This window comes from Pseudopodoces humilis, chromosome 3 (assembly GCF_049639895.1).
Source record: "Pseudopodoces humilis isolate 2021_Gansu_Grassland_sample_001 chromosome 3, ASM4963989v1, whole genome shotgun sequence".
Classification (NCBI taxonomy): Eukaryota; Metazoa; Chordata; class Aves; order Passeriformes; family Paridae; genus Pseudopodoces; species Pseudopodoces humilis.
The window spans coordinates 47096061-47116811 of record NC_142202.1 but is presented as its reverse complement, the minus strand read 5'-3'; the positions used below and the strand labels follow the sequence as shown (position 1 = coordinate 47116811).

Sequence of the window (20751 nt, the reverse complement as noted above, 5' to 3'; positions counted from 1 at the left end):
GAACGAGTAAGGGTGAAGGTGACCCAGTATGCATGGAAACCTCTCTGCTTGAATTGCATGATTTACCAGCACACACTCCACAAGGTGCAGTGCGCAGTAGAGGATTCTTTTGCGAGATCACTCTTGTAATAAGAGCTACTGTTGCCAGAAAAGACGTTTTTAAATGGAAATATACCAAAGCTTAACCACTTAAATATCCCTTGTTCTTGTGGATGTTGAGTTCTGGGCATTTCAACCCCCTTGCAAAAGTGGTATTGCAAAAGTATTCTTGTTTGCATGAGATGGGGAAGTGAGACTGACAGATCTGATCTTTTTCTTTTATTGTAGCCATTGCGAGGCCTTCACAAATTAGGCAGTTGCCTGGGACACAGCAAAACAGTCCCGAGGGTGTCTTGAGGTGTCCTCAGGGTTTCCTCCTGTCTGCCTGAAACAGATTCACTCTCTGTTCTCTCCGTTCCACTGCTCAGAAAAGTCCGCAGTGCCAACAGAGCACAGGCTCTCCTTAGTTTTCACTGAAGAAAATACATGAGGTGTCCAGCATAAGACAGAGGAAGAGGCAGATTCTCTGTTGCTGTCGTTAAAGAATTATGAAGGAGGCGACACAGTTTCCCCAACAACTCCCCCTTTCCCTCCCTATCCCATTAGCCCACATTCTCTTCCTGCCCAGCCCTCCAGTGATGCCTTAATCTCATTTACGGGGGCTGCTGCCAGATCTGCTGGCAGCTGCAGTTTCTTGGCCGCTGTTTTCGGTGAGGGAGCCGAGAGCGCCGAGGAAGAGGAGGAGAAGGAAGGAAGGAGAAGGAGGAGGAGGAGGAGGAGGAGGAAGGCTGCTGCTGTGTGGCGGAGCGGCGGCAGCGGTAGCACCTTTGACGTGCCCGTCCCCCACGTGACGGCCGCTCCATTGCGGGGAGGGAGCTGAGCTGAGCCGCCGCTCCGGCAGAGCACGGGAGAGCCGCAGCCTCGGCGGCGGCAGCGGCAGCAGCGCCTCCGCCCGCAGTGCGTGTGTGTATTGCGTGTGTGTGATGAGCGATCGCCGCGTCCCTCCGCCCGCTGCCGGCTGACACCCACCGCGCGGGGCGCGCCAGGAGCAGCAGGAGCAGGCGAGGAGCCGCGGCCAGCGCGCAGTGACCTTGGCCCAGGAGGTAACCGAGCGGGCGGGCTCCGCAGCCCTCCGCGCCCCCGCCCCGCGCCTCCCGCGCCGGGGCCGAGGGCCCGCTCCCGCCGGGCCCCCGGTCGGCGCCGCCGCTGTCCGCGGTGCTGGGGCTGCGGGGTCCGCGCCGGGCTGCCCGCGGGAGAGCCGCTCCGCCCGGCCTTTGGCACCGGAGCCGCGCAGCCCCGGCGGGCGGTGCGGGGGCAGCGCGGGCGGACGGGGGGCAGCCAAACCCGAAACGAGGGGTCTCGGGGGTGGGGAGGGCTCGGGAGGTTAGTGCTTGGAGTAGGGCTCGGCGGCTTTCCGGGCTCTCCGCATCCGCCGGTGTGGTCTGTAGATGGAGCGCATTCTTACACCTGCGTGCAAAGCCGGAGCTACGGCATGATCCGAGCTCTTGCTTAGTGCAGCTCCCGTGTGACCCGGGGGAGGGCGGGGAGGAGACGGGGCTGGCAGGGAGCCGGTGTTTGGCGGTAAAGTGCGATGAAAGTAGGTGAAAGCAACCGGAACAGTGTTCTGGCTTGTTTCTTCATTTTCCCTCGTCATCTGCTCTCCTGCCCCGGTGTATGTACGAGCGCAGATGTGCTGTTGAATTACAGGGAGGTTCAAAGCATCTAGCTTGCTTTTTGTGCATTTGAATGTTGTGAAAGTTGCTACGACCCGAGCTGTGAGTGGAGGGCATTGCTGAATTCACGTCAGTCAGTCAGTGCTCCCAAAACTGGCCTGGAAGGTGCAGAGCGTCCCTTGGTGAAGCCCGTGCAGGGGAGGAAGAAGCGCTTTGCGAGGAGGTGTCTGTGTGATGTGTTGGTTAGTGGTGTGTCAGGGAGCTGCTCCGAGTGACAATTCATTAATGTTTAAATTAGATCAACACGTCACATCCATTATTTACCGGCAAAAGAGAGTAATGACAGTAAACGGTGAATTAGCAGCTTGGCTTCAGTGTAAATATCTGTTGGAGTGAGAGCATACACTGATCTTGATAACATGTTGGTAGAAAGTCAGGTTCATTAATCATCAGGGAACCAAGGAGAGCTGAGGCGATGCCCTATTGAAACCACTTTTACCTTTTACAGTGCAACATCCAAAAGCGGATCAATTTTGTGGGACATGGCACAAGGAAATAATTATGGGCAAAGCAGCAATGGGGTGGCTGATGAATCCCCAAACATGCTGGTGTACAGAAAGGTAAGCCTTTGTATTTTTCAGAAGCTGTGGGAGGTGAAGTCCTGGACTCCTTTGCCTAGCAAGTTTTTTTGCCATTATTTTTGCTGTTTCTCTCTCAGTTTCTTGAATGTATCTGTTGTTTGAAATGGTAAAATCTGCACATGTCAACTTTGCATCTTGTTCAGAAGCAGCTGCTTTTCACTTTGAGATATTTGATGTATTTCAGTCACTTTCTGCATTGATACATATAATCTGTGATGGTGGTGATGTGCCAGAGACTGGACCATGTTTTGAGGTCAAGTGTTCACTTTTAAAGTTTATTCATAAAATGAATTCATATGTATTAAAGCTAGACATCAACTGTACAATACAGTATTTCTGTATAGTGCAGAGAAGTTGGAACCATTAAATTATGTCATATGAGGGGAAAAACTTATTAAAGATCTCACTTATCTGCAGTTGTCACAAAAAGTCAACCCCCCCCCCCCCAAAAAAATACAGTTTAAAATTTTTGTCTGTGAAGACTTCTAGTGTAGTTATTCTAACAACATCAATACACAAAATTTTCAGGTATTGAACTTTAATAGTGAGGCTTATTTAGTGATTATGCTTTAATTTAAGTGAGAGTAAATGCTTGGAGATTTTGAGATGCCCTTATATGCTTTTTTAAAAAAGCCTGAATTGCATTTATGAAAAAATAGTAACAGCATAAATTCTAATAATAATGGAGAAAAAATAATTTTGCTGTTGCAAACTGAAATAAGTAATTATACAACTGCTTGTTTATTCTTAGAACACAGTGCTTCTTGTTTGTGGTTGCTTTTATCAGGTGGAGAAAAAAATCAATACTTTACTTTGTTAGAGGCATTGACTTTTCGCCTTACAAGTTAACTGTAATAGAAAGCATCTGATATATGCTCAGTTTAGTCTTTGAGGTGAACTGAAGTATAAACTGTAGCTGTGGTAAGTGTGCTTTTCCCAGAAATTAAAAATTAGTCTCAAATTGAAGTTTGATACATGCTTTTTTCTCTTCCTGTTTTCAGATATGTTGCTGATTTCACTTAGTTTGTTGTATTTGCTATTTTATGAAATTAGGTTTCTTTTACATAAGTGAATGAATTTAGGAACCTAACTGCAGTTATCCTTCTACAAATGTACATCTAGAAAAATACTAGATTACCTTGCCATTAACACCACAAGTGTGTTTCAAAAGGCGATTTCATACATGAAAATATGCTGCATATATGAAAAGCAGCATACCAAATCTTAGAGAGTTTGTTGTAGGCTTTTGGACTTTCTAAACAGAATCTTTCCACATTTGCCATTTACTTCAATGCTGGCAAAAAGGTCTTTTCTCAGGTTATTTAGTACACAGAGGGACAATACGGAGAACCTGTTTCTCTCTTCTTTTGGTGTGTTCGGTAAAATTTGTGGTAAAATTGGTGACATGGTATTTAGTATGACCTCATGCCAAAATTTATCATTGCCTCCGGGTAGCATCACCTCTGAGCAGCATCCAGGTTGAATGGAGCAGCTGAGGGAAGTTACGAGAGTCGTGGTGCTGCATGGGAGATTTGAAAATGAGGAGAGGGAACAGGACACACCACTCAGATGTATGCTCAGCAAATCAAGACGCCAAACACCTCTTTTGTTCTCTGCAATACATCTGTAAAGGGATAATATGAATTTGTGTCCTTTAATGCAGCAGTGGTCCTTCCCTTGCTGTCACTAAACAAGTGGTGCTCTGAGTATTAAATTTTGAAAAATACTGACCTTCTACAACATTACCTGCCCTATTTTTTTTTCTTCTACTTATTTTTGTAGCATAGTAAATTAAAGATAATTTCAGATTATGCACACTGTGTTAGAGTACAGAGAGAAAACTAAGTAGCCCTTCCTTTGGCAGTACTCAAGGAACAGGCAACAAAATAATATATAACTTTTCAAGAAGTCATCTGCCTTTTCTTGAAATAGGATATTGGGGTAAACAAACATGTTCAAATTCTGGGTCTGGAATATAAGAGGAAGATAGTCAAGTGGAAATCATTTCACTTTAGAGTATATCTTCTCTGAGTATAATTCTTTAATAGGAGCAACTGAATCACAGGATTCCTTGTAATACATTTGAAAACACAATACTTCTCTCTCTGTCTGTCATTGTGTTGGGAATGAAAGCACTGTATGAGCAAAGAACTAGGTCTGACAGCTTCGTGAAGGACTCTTTTGGCCAACTGGAAAAGTATTAACAGTTTTTTGGGGAAAAAAATGCTACTGGCTGGGTTCAGTTGAACTGAATTTGAAGTCTTACCTTTTGAATAATGTTGCTGAGATGGACAAAGGTGGAAATGCTTTCTTACAGTAGTTTATAATCAGCAGATGGAAAAGCACACATCACCTGCAAAGAATAGATGAGACATCTCTTACTTACATTGATGAAGAATAAAAATTTGGCTGTGCTGTGAAGGCTGTTATTTTGGCTATAAACCACAGTTTTGTAATCTAGTAATTCTGCTAGTTTGTCAAACTTCCAGACACAATCTGAACTAAGTATGTTCTGAACTACATGTTCAGAGTTACAGCCTTGTATTGCCTAAATCCTGATTCTGTCAGGAGCATTTTAGAAAAAGTTCTATACAGAATGAAGTCCTAGTGTTTTCAAATTTGGTTTTTAAGGCTTAATTGTTTCAAACGCTTGGCAGAAAAGGGCTGGCTTTTTTTTTTTTTTTAATATATTTGGTTTTTGATTAGTTGCTTATTTGAAAAATAGAAACATTTTGAAATTGAAAATTTAAACAATTGATAATCAAATTGTAATCTCAAGTAATACAGAGTGTAGATACTCTCTTATTCTCATAGCAGCTTTTATTCCTAGCTAGAAAGGGTCTCATTACATTTTGCTTTCAAAAAAGAATTTTTAAAAAAAACCAGCATAGGATAATTCAATATTCAATATACACATAACTAAGAATTACTTACTTGAATCTGGAAAAGACAGCAGCACAGATAAATAGTTCCCTGTATAATTTTTACTCTGCCTTTTAAGATGCTTGTGTCAGTGTTTTTATGCCTTGGGGAATAATTTTTATTTTAATAGAATGTCAGCTGCATTATTCTTTTTGTCTATCAGCCTAATTATAAAGTAGTGACATGTGACACATCATTGGCACTGACATACCTTAGAAAAAGTCCTGAATTTTTCTGCTGGTAGCCTGAGGAAAATATGAAAAATGTAAAACCCCTCCTTTCATTTCTTCTCTAACAGAGTCCATTCCAGACAGAAATTAAAAGAGGTAAGAGACTGAAATCCATAGCATTTTAACATCACAAATTGTTCATGCAGAAATCTCATATTTTGGCAACACTAACTTGCTGCTGCAAGCTTGGTCTTAGGGAAGAAACTTGAGATGTAGTAGTATAGTAGAAGGCCCATACTGTGATGTATTTCTAAGTTTCAGAGACTAACCTGCCTTTTAAATTTTAAATTTCTGTACACAATTAAAAGAATAAGAGTTTCTTGTTAGAAACTTCTATTCCAGACGTACTGCTGGTCTTGCTAAACCTTACTTTATCTTTCTGGTCTGTGCTTTGCTTACTTTTTCAGTCAAACATATGCTGCAACTATTAGGAGTTCTGATTTGCAAGTTTAATTGTTATTGTACTGTTGCCTGAACTAGCTTCATTTGAGAGCTGATAACTTTATTTTGTAGCAATAAGATTATCCTTGTCTGAAAGGTAATATTCTTGTGGCTGAGATTTTGGCTCTCTACCTTCCTCACTGCCCAAGTATTAAAATAGCTTTTGCCAAGTCTGATTAAAATCACTGACAGTGGGGCTTTCAGGGTTCTAATAAAGACAATGATGTGTTTGTTCTGTTTCTGTGACAATGGTGGAAGGTCACATATGTCAGTACTCATGCATAACAAGAGCTGAATTTGTAATCTCAAACTCCTTAGTTTATCATGATCTGATATTCTTCATAGAAATCATGCCTCCAAAGCATGATACTTTCCAATTTTGTTGTGAATGAGCAGTAGCCATGCTGGGACAACATCTGAAGAAACAGTGACACCATCTTCTAATAACCATTCTCCATCTCTGCTACCACCAGAGATGACTTCCAGTGTAGACTGAGATAATGCTGTGTTCTCATGTGGCCTTTATCAACTGCTCCCTGAAAGGATTGTTGGAAGAAAATGTTATCGTGGACAACTGTGTTCCTTAGAGCCTGTGAGACTAAGGAAAGACATTTTAGGTGGGTCTTTCTAAGTGCTGTCACTCACTTTGAGAAGGGAAGAATCACTCTGATACTACATGTTTCTGAATATGCCATGACATTCTATGAAGGCATCTTGTTTGTCACTACATTGGAAAAGTCAGGGTGCTCTAAGGTACTAGACATAAGTAGTGTTGGGTTGGTTTTTTGTTTGTTTGTTTGTTTGGGTTTTTTGGTGTGTTTTTTCCTAGTGTGTTTATAAATATTTTTAAAAAATTATTTATTAAATTATAGTATACCTCTAGATTATGCTGTTTCTTCTTCTGAAAAGAAGATGGTGCTGGTGTGAATCTGGCTGATGGTCTTGGTGTTATTTCAACACTCATCATTATACAATTGATAGGGAAGGGTCTACATTTGTGAACCTTGTGAATTCCTGCTGTAGGAAGAAAAGAATTTACCTTCCTGTCTAATTATTATAAGCAAGTTGTAGTCCTGGAGTAGCTGGTTGATAGTGAAGTAAGCTTTTCCACAGGGAAATTTAGGGAGCAGGAACTTAATAGAGATGGACAGAATAGTTGCTAGATGCTGTGTAGTGCCTTTGTTTTCCTGTATGCTCTCACCCTCATATTTTGTATCTATCTTCTGTGCAGATTCACTTTGCTGTATCCTCTCCTGGAATGGTAATGGTTAGTACTAGGTGTAGAATGTATCTAAATTTTGTCATCATTTGTAATAAATGCAGTATAAAGGATTTTATTGTCTTCACAACTACATAGAATGATTGAAAATTCCAAGGAAACTTGATTAAAAAAGCATGTGTCTAAGTCTGCAGGTGGCTAGATCAGCGAGAGGGGCACTTGCCCTGTTCTGGTGATTCCTGCTGGCATTTTCCATCCTTTCTGTTCTCCTCTTCCTTCCACTAGGTGTAGAAATACATCAAATGATACTGCAGTGAGAAGTTTACTGCTGTTTATTCTTCTGAGCTTGACGTGCTCGCATCACTGGCATTACTGTCAAATGCAAAAACCCCACAGCATTCTGTGCCACCATGTTAATTCCTTTCTCCATCCCACATGTGCCGTCTGAAAAATGTATGTGCCTGTTTTGATTGTGCATTGTCATTTTCAGTTTCTCTGCTTCTTTCCTTTGAAGCAGTCTACATTTGTAGCTATGGAAACAATGATGCTATTGAGAGTGACGTGCAATATTGAGGCAGAAATTGTTTGTTTTGGAGTTTTGTTTTCTTTCAGTTCAGGCTTAAAACATTCTTCATGGACTGCAGGAATTTTTATAGTAATTTCTATTGTATCATAATATTTGACAGGTCTCCACCAAAGCAGATATGAACTATGCTGGTAAATACGATGAAATACTTCCGTGTAAATTCAACTTTTTAAAATATGCTATTTTCCCAGTTCAGGAATCTCAAACCAATTGAAGCATAGTTTCAACCCAGTGTAGGAATCACTTCACCCACTTCTTCAAATCAGTTTGTAAAAGCTACTAAAAGGAAAGAAACTTGGCTGAATTTCCACACTAAAATGGTCTACTGAGAATTTTGACTTTTTTGTCTTGATTGGCACTATTAAAATCTGGATTTTAATAGTGTTAATATGAACCTTACCAAAATGTATAAGGGAAGAGAACTTTGAGGGTGGGCTTAGTACTAGTAGAGATGGACCACTTCAGAGAAATGTCTTCAGCTGAAACTTTGAGATGACGATGCATTGAAGAAAAAGTACAGGTGCAATTTCACATGGTGAAGGGATCGGCTAAGAATTTTGATTTTTGGCAAAAGATTGCCACTAGCTACAATTAAAAGCTGAAGATAAAAAAGGTTGAGCTACTTATTAAAGTATGTGTTGGTTATAAAAGTAACTGGAATAGATAGAGTGGGAATGAGGCTGGCTGGGAAGCCACAGGTGACTTTGGTGCTGAACTGTCTGAGAAGCAGAGTTAGGAACTTCAATTTCATTTGGCACGTGAGAACAGCCTGGGTTAGTGCAGGAGAGCAGTCTGGCCAAGAAACAGAAATGTAGGAACAGGTATAGGAGCATCTCATAAACTCGTTGCAGTTGTCAGGGGAAGCTTTAACTAGATAACATACGGAATTCTTAACTGACAGGAGTGGGACCATGGCATTTGGACTATTTGGCCTCCAAAAATTTGGGGCTGGTTTTGTGCTTGTGTGTGTATTTATATGTGTTTGAAAGCTTCCTTTTTCAGATGCTGCTGTGGATCTTTCTCAGTTTGTAATGCTCAGAGTGTCTTTGAGTAGACAGTTTTATGGGATTAGTTTCAGAAAAGCTGCCGTGTCTGGGAAGGTGGTCAGGGCATCAAAAAATCAGGGACATCACTATTGCTTTCTTTTACTGTTTCTGTAAGTCTTCTTACTGTTATTTCCTCAAATATACTTCTGGCTGAAAGTTTATTGCTGATAACTAGAATCTGAAAAGATGACACTGTAATGTGTATTTTCTCCATATTTTTCCAATGAAGAGGCCTATTTTTCAAGATTTTTATAGTTCTACTATTTCTACTCAATTGAGGACATCTTAATAGCTGTTAAATGAAACTGAAGTCTATCAGATCCATGATGTCATTCAAATAAGAAATCCTTTTGGGGAAGGCTCTAAGAATTTATCATGTAGTATTCATATCAAACATGTGCTGGTTTGAATCTGAAAAACCTCAATCAAGAGCCAAATAAGCCAAGAACCATCTGGATGAAAATTTATCCATCGCAGTGAAATCTCATTCTCCTGGCATTTATGTACTGTTTTTATTGAAACTGGGTAAAACGGGAATTTTGAAGCTGTATATTAGCTCTTCTGCGTCACTTCTGCTGGAGTTTTGTGTTTGCTTTCTTTCTCTGACCTGTGCTGAATTCTGTTGACTAATGGAGTGTGAAGTTCTAGGGAGAGTGTGCCACAGAGAGAGAGGTAGCAAGCACAGAGGATCTCTTCACAGTGCAGTTCGGATGTACAAGGATTATCTAGCTGAAAGTGAAAACTCCTCCCTGTAGCATCAAAGGAATTTTTTTTCTCTTCCACTTATTCTTGATGATGAAGATGGTTGTATAATGTGAATGTACATGTATGTATACACATATCCTCCCAGCCATGCAGAGTTCTGCTGCCCTAAGACCTATTGATTATTGATTCATAATTGAATAGAGATGACCAAATGTTTGTACTAAAAATATATAGTATTTGTATTTAATTTTTTTTTACAATATCTCATATATGTACACTGTTGTACATTGATTTCCATGCTATGGAAATGAATTGCACTGAAATATTTCAATTAGCTTTTTAAAAGCACCCTTAATTCTGATGGAAAACTACAGTTTTTCTTATTTCCTTTTATATCAGGATGAATAAGCAGTTTACTGAATGCCTTTTGAAAGACATATTAGTGCTTCTTAACACCTACACTTCTCTGAACTAGAAACTGCTATTAATCTTCTGTGAGCTAGATTCTGCCCTCAGATGTGGATTCATGCCATCTCTTGATATCAGCAGGAACCATACAATTGCATTTGATGTAATATCAATATCAAAAAGAAGAATGATAATAACCTTAATAATAACCCTGAAAATTACAAAAACTTGAGTCAGGTGTTTGAGTAAGGATTTTCTTTATGTTGTATACTTCTGTCTATATGGAGGAGAAAATACAAAACATTTTATGGCTGTACTGCAAACCCCTTGATATTAGCATATTTAGTGTTGCAGGCATAAGTTCAAAGTTGTGAAACAGGATGGCTTCTTAGTAGCAAATGCAAAACTTAACGTATGAATAATGAATGCTATTGTATAGGGCTATTGTAAAGTTTCTGTATGTCATGAGTAATTTGTTTCAGCTGTGTCATCTGCAAAATAGGTGGTCTGTGGTATGATTAAACAAGTCTTAGTGAAATTCTGAAAAGATCTGTTTACTTTGTGCTAAGTACCTTAAGTTCATCAAAGTACTACATTAGATAAAATACTACAGTTATAGGTATGAAGTTTTAGACAACCAGAATACTATAAACAAGAGTTCTATACAGCTGCTCACAGCATTGCTAGTTTTCAAATGTCTCAGTTTCTTCAAGAGTTACTAAGCAACAAAAATTCTCATTCAAGTCACTAGGAGCTAAAGGTTTTTAGAACCCTTTCATAAATCACATCTGTGACTTGGTGGAGTCATCAGACAATCTGCCTGAAATACTTAGATTCTGTCTCCTGTGACCTGGAGGGCATGTCAGTGTCCATCATAGTACAGGAACCATACTAATGCCCAGTAAAGTTAATGCATTGGTTTGGTTTCCAAAAGTGAGAAGTATCTTTGGCTTGTTAAAAAGATGAATAACTGATACAGTGTTTTATCTGTGCTCATTTCTTAAAAATCTGTACCGCAAGAATAGTACCTCTGCTATAGGAAAATCTTTTTCAGAGATTAAGTAATGTGCTGTGCTACAGACATTTGTGCCCTGAAGCTGTTAAGTTTGTTTGGAATGGAAAAATTAGTTCTGATCTTTCTTTCTTTTTACCATCGACTCCACTTCTATAGCATTATTTTTGGATGTTGACGTTCATATTCAGCAGTTTACTGAACACACTGTCCTGTTCTTATATTGAGGTAGTGTTTATATCTCATTTTGAGGTACATTCAGAAGAAAAGCCTGTGGAAACATTCTATTTATGTAGCTGAATTTGTATTTATCTGTGATGTATCTGTAGCTGTCATGCCATCAGCCTTTTAACAGACACTGTGGTGCACAGCTGGTGACGCAAGTCACAGGCAACACGTTTGTTGTCTCTGGTATTCTTTTGCTTTACATTTGTTTTGCTCCAGAAATTGAGGGCTAACTTTGATTCCAAGATAATGGACTTGACAATCATTTATAATTCCATATTCTATAGTTTAGGAACTCTCAACTATAAATGATAGAAAATAGGACATGCTGTTGTGCAGGACAAAGCTCTCTTCACTTACCATCTTGATATAATACATGTATAAATCTAATTTTAAATATATTGAAGATTTCTATTTCTTCCTTCCCCTTCAAACAAGAACTCTACCTTTATGTCCTGTGAAATAGTTTATTTCAATAGATCATTCTGTGGGGTTTATTCTTGGTCATTTTTGGCAGTATTAAAGGATATGGAATATATTCAAGGACAAAATGCTGAGTGTGAGACAAGGAGAGAAAAATATTAACATTGCATCATTCTGCCACTTGCAATACACTGTATTCATGTGATCTGTACCACAATTGCTCCAGCTGGTGAATATGGTGAGTCAATCAGGGATGACCAAGACCACCAGAATTCTGCAGGTGCTTCAAGAAACGGTGCTGGAGCTACACTAGGTGGTGCTCTTCCTCCTGGGTAGGGAGCACACATCCCACAGGGATGCTGAATGGGATTCTGTTGAGGGAACAATGAATGCTGGTCTCACAAAGAGGTCTTCCATGCTAGAAGTTGATGTTGGTGCCACTGCCCCGGTCAAATTGTTGATCAAGTCTTTTGACAGTGGTTTTAATTCACTGATCCTTGTTCTGTGGTTTGCAGGGCGGGATGTCTCCACTGTCACCATGTGTCAGATTCGTCAGAAAGTCTGAACATTGCTTTTAATTGTCTGCACTTGTGTTACACACGGGAGGCTGCTGGGCTTAGCATTCTGTTGGCAAACTGAAAGGATAATTTTTGCACATAAGATTTTCAATTTAAATATAAAGTAAGAAGTGTCAAAGTGATTTGGGGAGACCAGACAGGAAAGACTGGGACTAGGTAATTTTCATTCTTCCCTCAAGGCATGGAATGGTCTTTATATCACCTTTAAAATAGTATTTGAGGATCACCAAAATAGAACTGAAATTTGCTACAAATTCAGTTGTTCACATGATTTGGTCCAAATGTCTATGATTTAATTTTTTATCTTGACAGGTCTTAGAAAGAAGAAATACGTTTCTGTATGTTCTCACTTTTCTCCCATATCCCACCTTTTTGACCTTTGCATATAGTCCATATAGACATGGTAAATGGATTTTAGCTGATTAGGCCATGGCTGATATGAATGTATGAGCATCAGTTTAAGTTATAGCCATATGGTTGGTTGCATTAATATATTTTTTGTCCTATTATTTTTCCAAGCTGTCTTGATTGAGACTTTTTCTGTGCCTATGTTTAGCCACTTAGACTTCAGAATGTTACTAGAAATGCATTGTTACTTATCCTGGGGACATTTTTGAATGTCTCAAACCTGTAGTAGGTGCAGTTGAGAATAATGGTGCTGCCTCTATTATTTTTTTTTGGTGTGGTTTTTTTTTTTAAGCTAGGTTCTTTCCTATTTACTTTGTAGAAATGGAGGTGCAATTTTGACTCATTTATGTGGCCCTAAGTGCAGAGTATCTGCTGTTCTCACTAAAGTTATTAACCTTAATTCCTTAAAAAGTAGTACCACAAGCTTTCTGTGTTGGTGAAGTGCTACTACAGAAGTTGTTACATGCTGGGGCTCTGGTTATGGTGTACTAGAGGTGTGAATTCCAGTTTTTCTTGTTTTCCACTGAACTAGGCTACATTGTAGAATGAATTAGATGAAACATTGAAGAAATATAATGTTTTCCATTTTCCCCTCAAAGGAAATAAATTTAATGATGACTTTTGAATGACTTGGTTCTTCTGCAGGCTAAATAAGTTTTTACAATTGGTATATCTATTGTAACATGGACTACTAATGCAGTGAATTATATTTGACAGGTGAGAATAAAGGACATAATAGTGATTAGTCAGCATTGAACCTTTTTCCTGGAGATGTGTGATGTCTTGAGGACATAATCTGCATTAGAACACAGTGGCAGAGGGCAGGTTACACTAGTATTCAACAGTAGCCGTACTCTCTGCCAAGGCTGGGATGATATCAGTGCTCTATTACATCACTATCCTAATGTCAGATCTCAGCTGATTGCCTCCCTCTAGGGCCGAAAGTGATCATGCAGGGGGAGACTGAAAGTGTGAGAAGTTTTCTGGGTTGTGCTGCTGAGAGGTTTTGAATAAACCACTCTGTATCAAGTGAGCTGAAAGGCGTGTAGGCAGCATTTATCTTAAATGACCCCTTTCCACATCTCTTAGAAGGAAGATTGGAACAACAGAAAATCTTGAGTTCTGCAGTGCTTTATTGCCTCATGGCTGCAGAATTCTTGAATGCTGCCAGAATGCCATTTGCTTAAGAGCAGGGAGTTAGTTTAAAAATTGGGTAGTGGAAACATGGATATGAATAATTGTTCTTCTGTCATATTTGAAAATATGCTGGTTATTCTCTGCCTCTCTTTCTCATTTTCAGTTTGGAGATAATTCAGGTGGGTTATGAAGGCACACTCATGGTAAGATTAGTTGTGTTTCTGAACATTGTATAGTATAGTGATAGCAGTTTTGAAATAACCATTATTTCCTTGTTTTTCTGACACACCTTTTTCCAGTTGTTTTTCGTAGTATCACTGATTCATTACAGATCAAAACTTTGATGAAGTGATTTTGTTTCCCTTTTGAGTTAGGTTTCATCAGTCTGGAAATCTTTGTCTGTCTCCCAGTGGAGTGTAAGTGGAGACACAGTGACTAAATCTCCACATGGTGTGCTGATAATTTACTTTCTAGAGTCATTGCTTCTGTTCCTTTACCTGCTTCAAATTCTTCAGTAAGTGATGACAGAGGAGAGGAGATGTACATGACCTACAGTACAGGCCCATCTGTGAAGACCAGATGGCATATTTAACAAATTTTCCAATGATTTGGTTATTTTCCTTTCCATTTCCTGTAAATTGTCTAGGGGAAACTCGTGTGCTGAAAGAAGCAAGAATGATGGAAGTGCTGACCTTTATTGACAGAATGGCATTTTATGCTTTATAACCACTGCATCCTAATCTCACTCTGTAATGCCTGTAAGTGCTCTGTTCAAGTGCTTGTGTTTCTATGGAAGCCAACCACATGGGGTGTTGGATTTATTTTATTTTTTTTTAAAATTCATGCCACTAAAAACCCAGAGGATATTTTTAACTGATGTGTGGAGCCATGTTTGTGGGATTTTGCTCTACAGGAGTTTAAAGTTAGTCAGAACACTCAATAGGTGTAATGGTGAATGTAACTCAAGGAACATTGATCCATGCTCTATTTACCCCAAGGTTTAATTTTTGTAACATATACTTTTATTGTATCTTTCAGTAGTATATCCTAACATTCATGATGCTGAAGCAGACTTTCAATTTACATTTGTATGGATAGTGATGATTTGAATGAACCTATGCAGCTTCATACACAGTATTCCCATGAAACATGATTATACCTGCAAATCAAGTGGCTTGTTTGCTTCTTTTGCTTGGCAGTTGTGGCTGGTTTGTGGGTTTTCGGTGGTGAATTTTTGTTTGCTTGTTTGTTTTCACTGTCGTTGATATTATTGACTTCTGTGCCATTGTCAGCAGGATGCAATTCCCCAAACTGTGTCTGTGCATGTGTACCCATGTGTATTCTGGTATTCTAGTTTTGCCTAAGTTGTGCTCTGGAATGATTAGCTTTGCCAATGATATAAAATATTTTCCTCACTTTGGATTAGTGTCCAGTTTCTTTTTCACTTTTCATAAACTTTTATAGAATAGCATTAAAAACACCTTACTATGTCACTTCCATAATCCATGGTGCTAAACCAATATATTTGTCAAAAACATCTCGACCTCTCAGAAGCTGTGAGGTTTTTTTGATTATACGTGGCAACTTATAATACTAAAATCAATATCCCTTTAAATTGTTTTTTTAGAATGTTGCTGCATGCTAATGTGGTTGAGTCATGGTCCTAGACACTGCATGAATTTTAGTCTGATGCTGTGTTGGATTTAGTGCAGTTTCTGGCTGTGTCTGAGAGACATATGTGACAAATTACAGTTTGAGACTAACCAAGATTTTCCTGCTGCAATCATAAAAACTTTTATGGGCCATCAGACATCTATTTTTGCAACTTTAGTTCTTTTTTCAGTGCATCAGTTCAGTATAGAAATCTAATAAATCCTTTAATTTGCATGATTTTATTGCACTGAAATTTAAACCGTGTTCCCTGAGCAAGGGACCAAATAAAACACCACATGCAGTTGATGTGGACTGAAGAAATGAATCTTATATACGGAGGCAAGATTTATTTCTTAGTCAAATTAAAGTATTAGCATCCTAATTAGTTTTTATTTGTCCCGTTATAATATTTTACACAGACAGACTCTCAAATCTCAATCCCTAGTTACCCTATTGATAATTTCAAAAAGTTTTAGAGCTGAAACTCAAACAGCTGTTTAGTATCCATTTCTTTCTCTGGTGTTAGGCTCTTTAGGACCCTAGGGTCAATAGTGCCAAGCTGTCTTCTGGGGGGATGGTGAAGGATCTGCATCCTGATAGAAACAGTATAACATTGATGTTAAGTATTTCTTCCTCATAGCTCTTGGATCTTGTATTTCTTGTTTTGTGTTTGCTAACATGATCACATTGCTAGCTCTTTGTTTGTTGCTTCCCAAGTTCCATATCACATCTGAGTTTTACTACATAGGTCTTGTTTTACTCAGCTGCTAAGTCTGCATTCCTTCACTAGCAATTTGACAATATATGATTTGTGTTTTTAGCCTTGGAGCACAGGTGTCAGCCTATACCAGTACCAGCAAAAATGTCTGCTGAACTTTTGGGGGTTTCTGTAAAAAAACCCCTACATTTTCTTTAACAACATTCAAGCTCCTTTAATATAAGTAATAATTTATTAGGACATCCTTGTGATCCCCTTGTATTAGGATGACTGGATTGTTTACTGTATGAAAACAATGCTCCAAAAGAAAATCTGTGTATTTACTGATACGTGTAGATATAATGTCTTGGTAATTGCTCACTGTTAATTTTGTTGGTATGCTACCAAAAGTCCCCTATAACAGTTTTCACAAAAGAAGGCAAATTAGTCTGGTTGTAAATACAATGGCCTTTAAAGCTTCTAAATGTTTGCCTTTTCTAAAGTAATGAGAGAGCCACAGGATTTGTCTTCTAAATCTTATGTAGTCTACAATCTGTGGACCAGAATACACCATTTACACATTACCAGTAAAAGAGAGGTAAATATAACAGGTCAAATCCATAGCTGTTATCCAAAAATAGTCACTTGTGCAGACTTAGACTCTTGGTGAGTGTAATCTTAGAGGCCCTATTAAAAACCATGACCTTTAGCAAACAAGCGATTATTACCCCTGTTTCCACTCAAGTCTTATAACTGATGCCTGACTTTGCAGCAGTTTGAACTTTGCAATCATCTTAAATGAATGCAGGAGAAAGACCTTATTAAATAAAAAGCAGAAGCAGAATGATTTTGGATATAATTTGAACATCCTCTCAGATTGATGGCATTTACAGTATTAATCAGAGACCCTGAAAATCAGAGTTGTTGATGCCCAGAATAATTGAAGCATCTCAGCTGACAGTGTTGATGCTCTTGAATTTGCTATACATGAAAGGCAGTTTATTTGCATATAACTTTTCTTGTTTCCAAGTGCACTCTGTCATCATTGACAGTGTTTTTAAGAAAGACTAAGAATTCTGTTTCCATTGTGAGGGTGCAAAAATATGTATTTTCTTTTTATATTAATCAAGCAATATTGCTGTGAAAGCTACAACTCAGTAAATCAACTAACAATTGCAAGTGATATTTATAGAAGCTCTGTTGGAACCATATGTCTTCTTAACCACTGCAGCCAATGACTTCTGTTTGTTACTTTTTAAGCAAGAAAATCTCTCTGGGCTTATTTTAATAATAGTCTACAAGGGCCTTTTTCAGTTTTGGCTGTTCATATTTTTTCCTATCTTGAAGTGCTCACCAGACGTTGTAGTTCAGATGAACAGAGTCTTTGATTGCCAGTGCTTCACTAATACGGCAAGAGTAAATGCCTTTTATCTCACAGCCTGACAAATTGATATTTTCCTGCAGTGTATTGTTGGATCTTGCAGCTTAAAAGTGCTACAGTAATGTTGAAGATATATTTCCATTTACTGTTCCTTAAATGGAATTTGTGGTTTCTGAATCGAAAAGGTGAGGAGAATGTTGTATACATTATTTCATGACTAACTTCAACCATACTCCCTCAAAGGAGGTGTGTTTATTTTCTTTCACATTGGAAATATTTTGAATCCCAGTTTTAAAATTAAATTCCGAGGTTGCATGAAGTTTTGAAATTGTTTTTATTACTTTATTTTTATTTAATACATTTTTTCAAATGTTTTTATTTTAGAGGAATGATTGGATGATTAAAAATTAAGCTGTACACTTGTGATTTTGCTTTGAAATACATGCTCTTATCAGTGCAGGTGTCCTAAAAAATTATGAGATTTTTGCAAGCACTAATTGGATGAATTGATGATAAACAGCATGAAAAAAAATAGTGGGTAATATTCTAATTTCATTTTATTATGTGGAATTAATGTGCTTGGAGAAGGACATGTTTAGGGAAATAAATTGCCAAAAGAGCACTGGCTTTTATTACTCTGATTTGATCAATCAAAATATGACTTTTTTACTCTTTTTTCACTTGTTGTAGAGATCTTGACTCTTATTCTGTTTGAGAGGCTCTTAAGTTTCAAGCTTGTATTCTGTCTCGTGTCTCTGTACGACCACTTGCACTCATCATTTCAATCCTTGATCATCATAAACTTTGAAATGCTGAAATACTGCCTGTAGGTACTTGCTTTAACAAGTTTTCTATAACTCTGTTGGTGACTGATCACTTAATGCACAGACTAGTGTATGCTTTTGAAAGAGATCATCTATTTTAATATCCCAGCTGCAGAATTAAATTAAAAAAAAAAATAATAATGACAGTATAATCCACTGGATCCTGATTGAGTGGTCAAATTTTAAAACTGCCAGAAAATGTCACTATACCTTTAGGAGTATTCTGAACCACAGTTAGTAGAAAATAATAAAACATTTTTCTGACTGCATACCCATGACTATCTGAAATTTGACAGATATGAGTAACATTGCGTAGGTCAGAGTAAGTTAGGTGACCTTTAAATGTCTCTTCCAGTTTAAACTATTCTTGTATTCCATTAAGGCATCTGAAGGTGGGTTTCTTTGTAGTGGGTTGGAGTGGTGTTTTTCCATTGTAGTTTTTTTGGTTGGTTATTTTTTGTGGTTTGTTTGGGTTTTTTGCTGTTGCTTTAATATCAACACTGTCTTAGCAGGAGACAGACTGTTGCTTAGCATTTCTGTTGCCAAAATGGTAAGGCAGATCCATTCATTAGTAGGTCTACATGGCTATGTATTTTTAGAACCTTCCTGTAGTTCAATTAAGGCAGACTGTGTGATTTGTCTTTGACATAACAACTAACAGATACCATTTACCATGCTGCTGAGTTGACTTGCAGCATGATCTGGTTTTATACGTCCTCTTGCGCTGCAGAGTGTTTGGCTGAGAAGCAAAACACTTGGCAAGGTTTTCTAGTTGAAGAATGCAGGCCTTTATGCTGGTGGGTACAACAGCTAGAGGTATGAATTTGGAGGTTCCTTAGTTTCCTTCTGAAACAATTTCTATACTCAAGGAGAGGCAGATTTTTATTTTTTTTGGTTGGTTGTTTGTTTCCCTGTGGAAGGTCCATAGGTCCATCATCCAACCACCTAACTATAATAAAATCTCTTCCTGTTTTTCCAAATGTTAGTCTGTGTTTTATAAAGTAAATGATACACATTTTAACTAAACTAGTATTTTAAAATTGACTTTTAAAAGGATTTTTTAATTAAATTGTGTTTTGTTTATTGGATGTAAATCCACTTTTGTTGGTAATGAGTTTTATTAATGTTGATTTGCATATGGAAGTCATTTGTTGTTTGATGACTTTCTTGGAGGTATACTAACTAACATTAAATTAGTGGTTGATATCATTCTACTTTATCAGCGTTCTCATCTTGGGCTGCATTGTATTTATATTTAACTACCTGCTTTACCAATGATAAGTATCTATTGGCTCACCTACCTACCTGCACATTACTGTATTGATCTCTCTTCTTATCTTGCATTTTGTACTCTCGTACTTGAGTCAATTTATTCCAAGGACACAGAGTACTTTCCAAGTCATTTAAACACACAGCAGGAAGATTATCCAGGTGATAGTTTTATCATTGATTTTTATAAAGGGGACTGTTGTTCTTTATTCTGAGCTGGCACCTAAACCCCACACAGCTGCTCAGTCTCTCTTCTTTATGGGATTGGGGAGAGAATCAAAAGGGACTGAGAAACAAAAACTGAGAAAACTAGTGGGTTGATATAAAAACAGTTTAACAGGAAAAGCAAAAGCTGTGTGCACAAGCAAAGCAAACCACGTAATTTATTCACCACTTCTCATGGCAGGCAGGTGTTCAGCCATTTGCAGGAAAGCAGGGCTCTATTATGTGTAATGGTGACTTGGGAAGACAAATGCCATCACCCTGAATATCCCCTGCTCCTTTTCCTCAGCTTTAGATGCTGAGCATGAAGCAGTATGGTCTAGACTATCCCTTGGGGCAGCTGTCTTGGCTCTGTCCCCTCCCAGTTTCGTGTGCGCTCCCAGCACACTTGGTGGACTGGGGTGAGAAGCAGTAAAGGCCTTGATGCTGTGCCTATGCTGCTTGGAAATAAATAAAAACTCCCTGTGTTATCAACATTGTTATCATCACAAATCCAAAGCATAGCTTCATACTAGCTGCATTGAATTGTAGTTCAGTGTATATTGGTTCCCATGTGCTTCCAGGGTTCCATGTCTATGAGGTGTGGGTTTTATTGCTGGAGGACTGATAGTATTGTTTTGCAGTCTTGGAAACCGTTCTTCAGCAAACCTGCTTGCACTGCACCAGGAGGCAAGAAGAGGATAAAATGCTTTTTAATTGGATGATTTAATGAGCAGTCCCAGAGATAATTTACAGCTCAAATTTTTGTGATGCTAAGTTTTGTGTAGTGGTAAGTAGCTGAATTTTTCTCCACCTGTCACCTTCCTGTGAAATGTGGAGCCCATAACACCACTGGTATCTTGGTGCATCTTAACATCCAAAGCATAATGCTCTTGTTGTTGGTTCTGTTATCCTTCTTCCCAGTGCTTAATTTTCCTGCTTTTCTTTTTATTTTGCTCTGTCTTACTATATTCCAAATAGGTAAACTCTATCTGAATTTCGTAGTATGTGAGTGGGGTCCTTCTAAATAGAC

The 20751-nt window shown here is 38.5% G+C and overlaps 1 protein-coding gene across 6 annotated transcripts in view; it reads left to right on the top strand.

Annotated features, from left to right (window-relative positions):
• Positions 1–805: 805 nt before the first annotated feature.
• Positions 806–20751, top strand: part of RGS7 (regulator of G protein signaling 7) — a 241731-nt gene continuing 221785 nt past the window's right edge. For 5 of the 6 annotated variants that reach the window (XM_005518509.3, XM_088052706.1, XM_088052709.1 and 2 more), the window contains exons 1-2: positions 806–1142; positions 2221–2332. In XM_005518509.3, the coding sequence (XP_005518566.1) occupies positions 2255–2332 (78 nt within the window). In that variant the 5' untranslated portion in view covers positions 806–1142; positions 2221–2254. Of the gene's footprint in view, positions 1143–2220; positions 2333–20751 lie in introns of those variants that run through there. The other variant, XM_088052710.1, reaches the window with a different exon arrangement.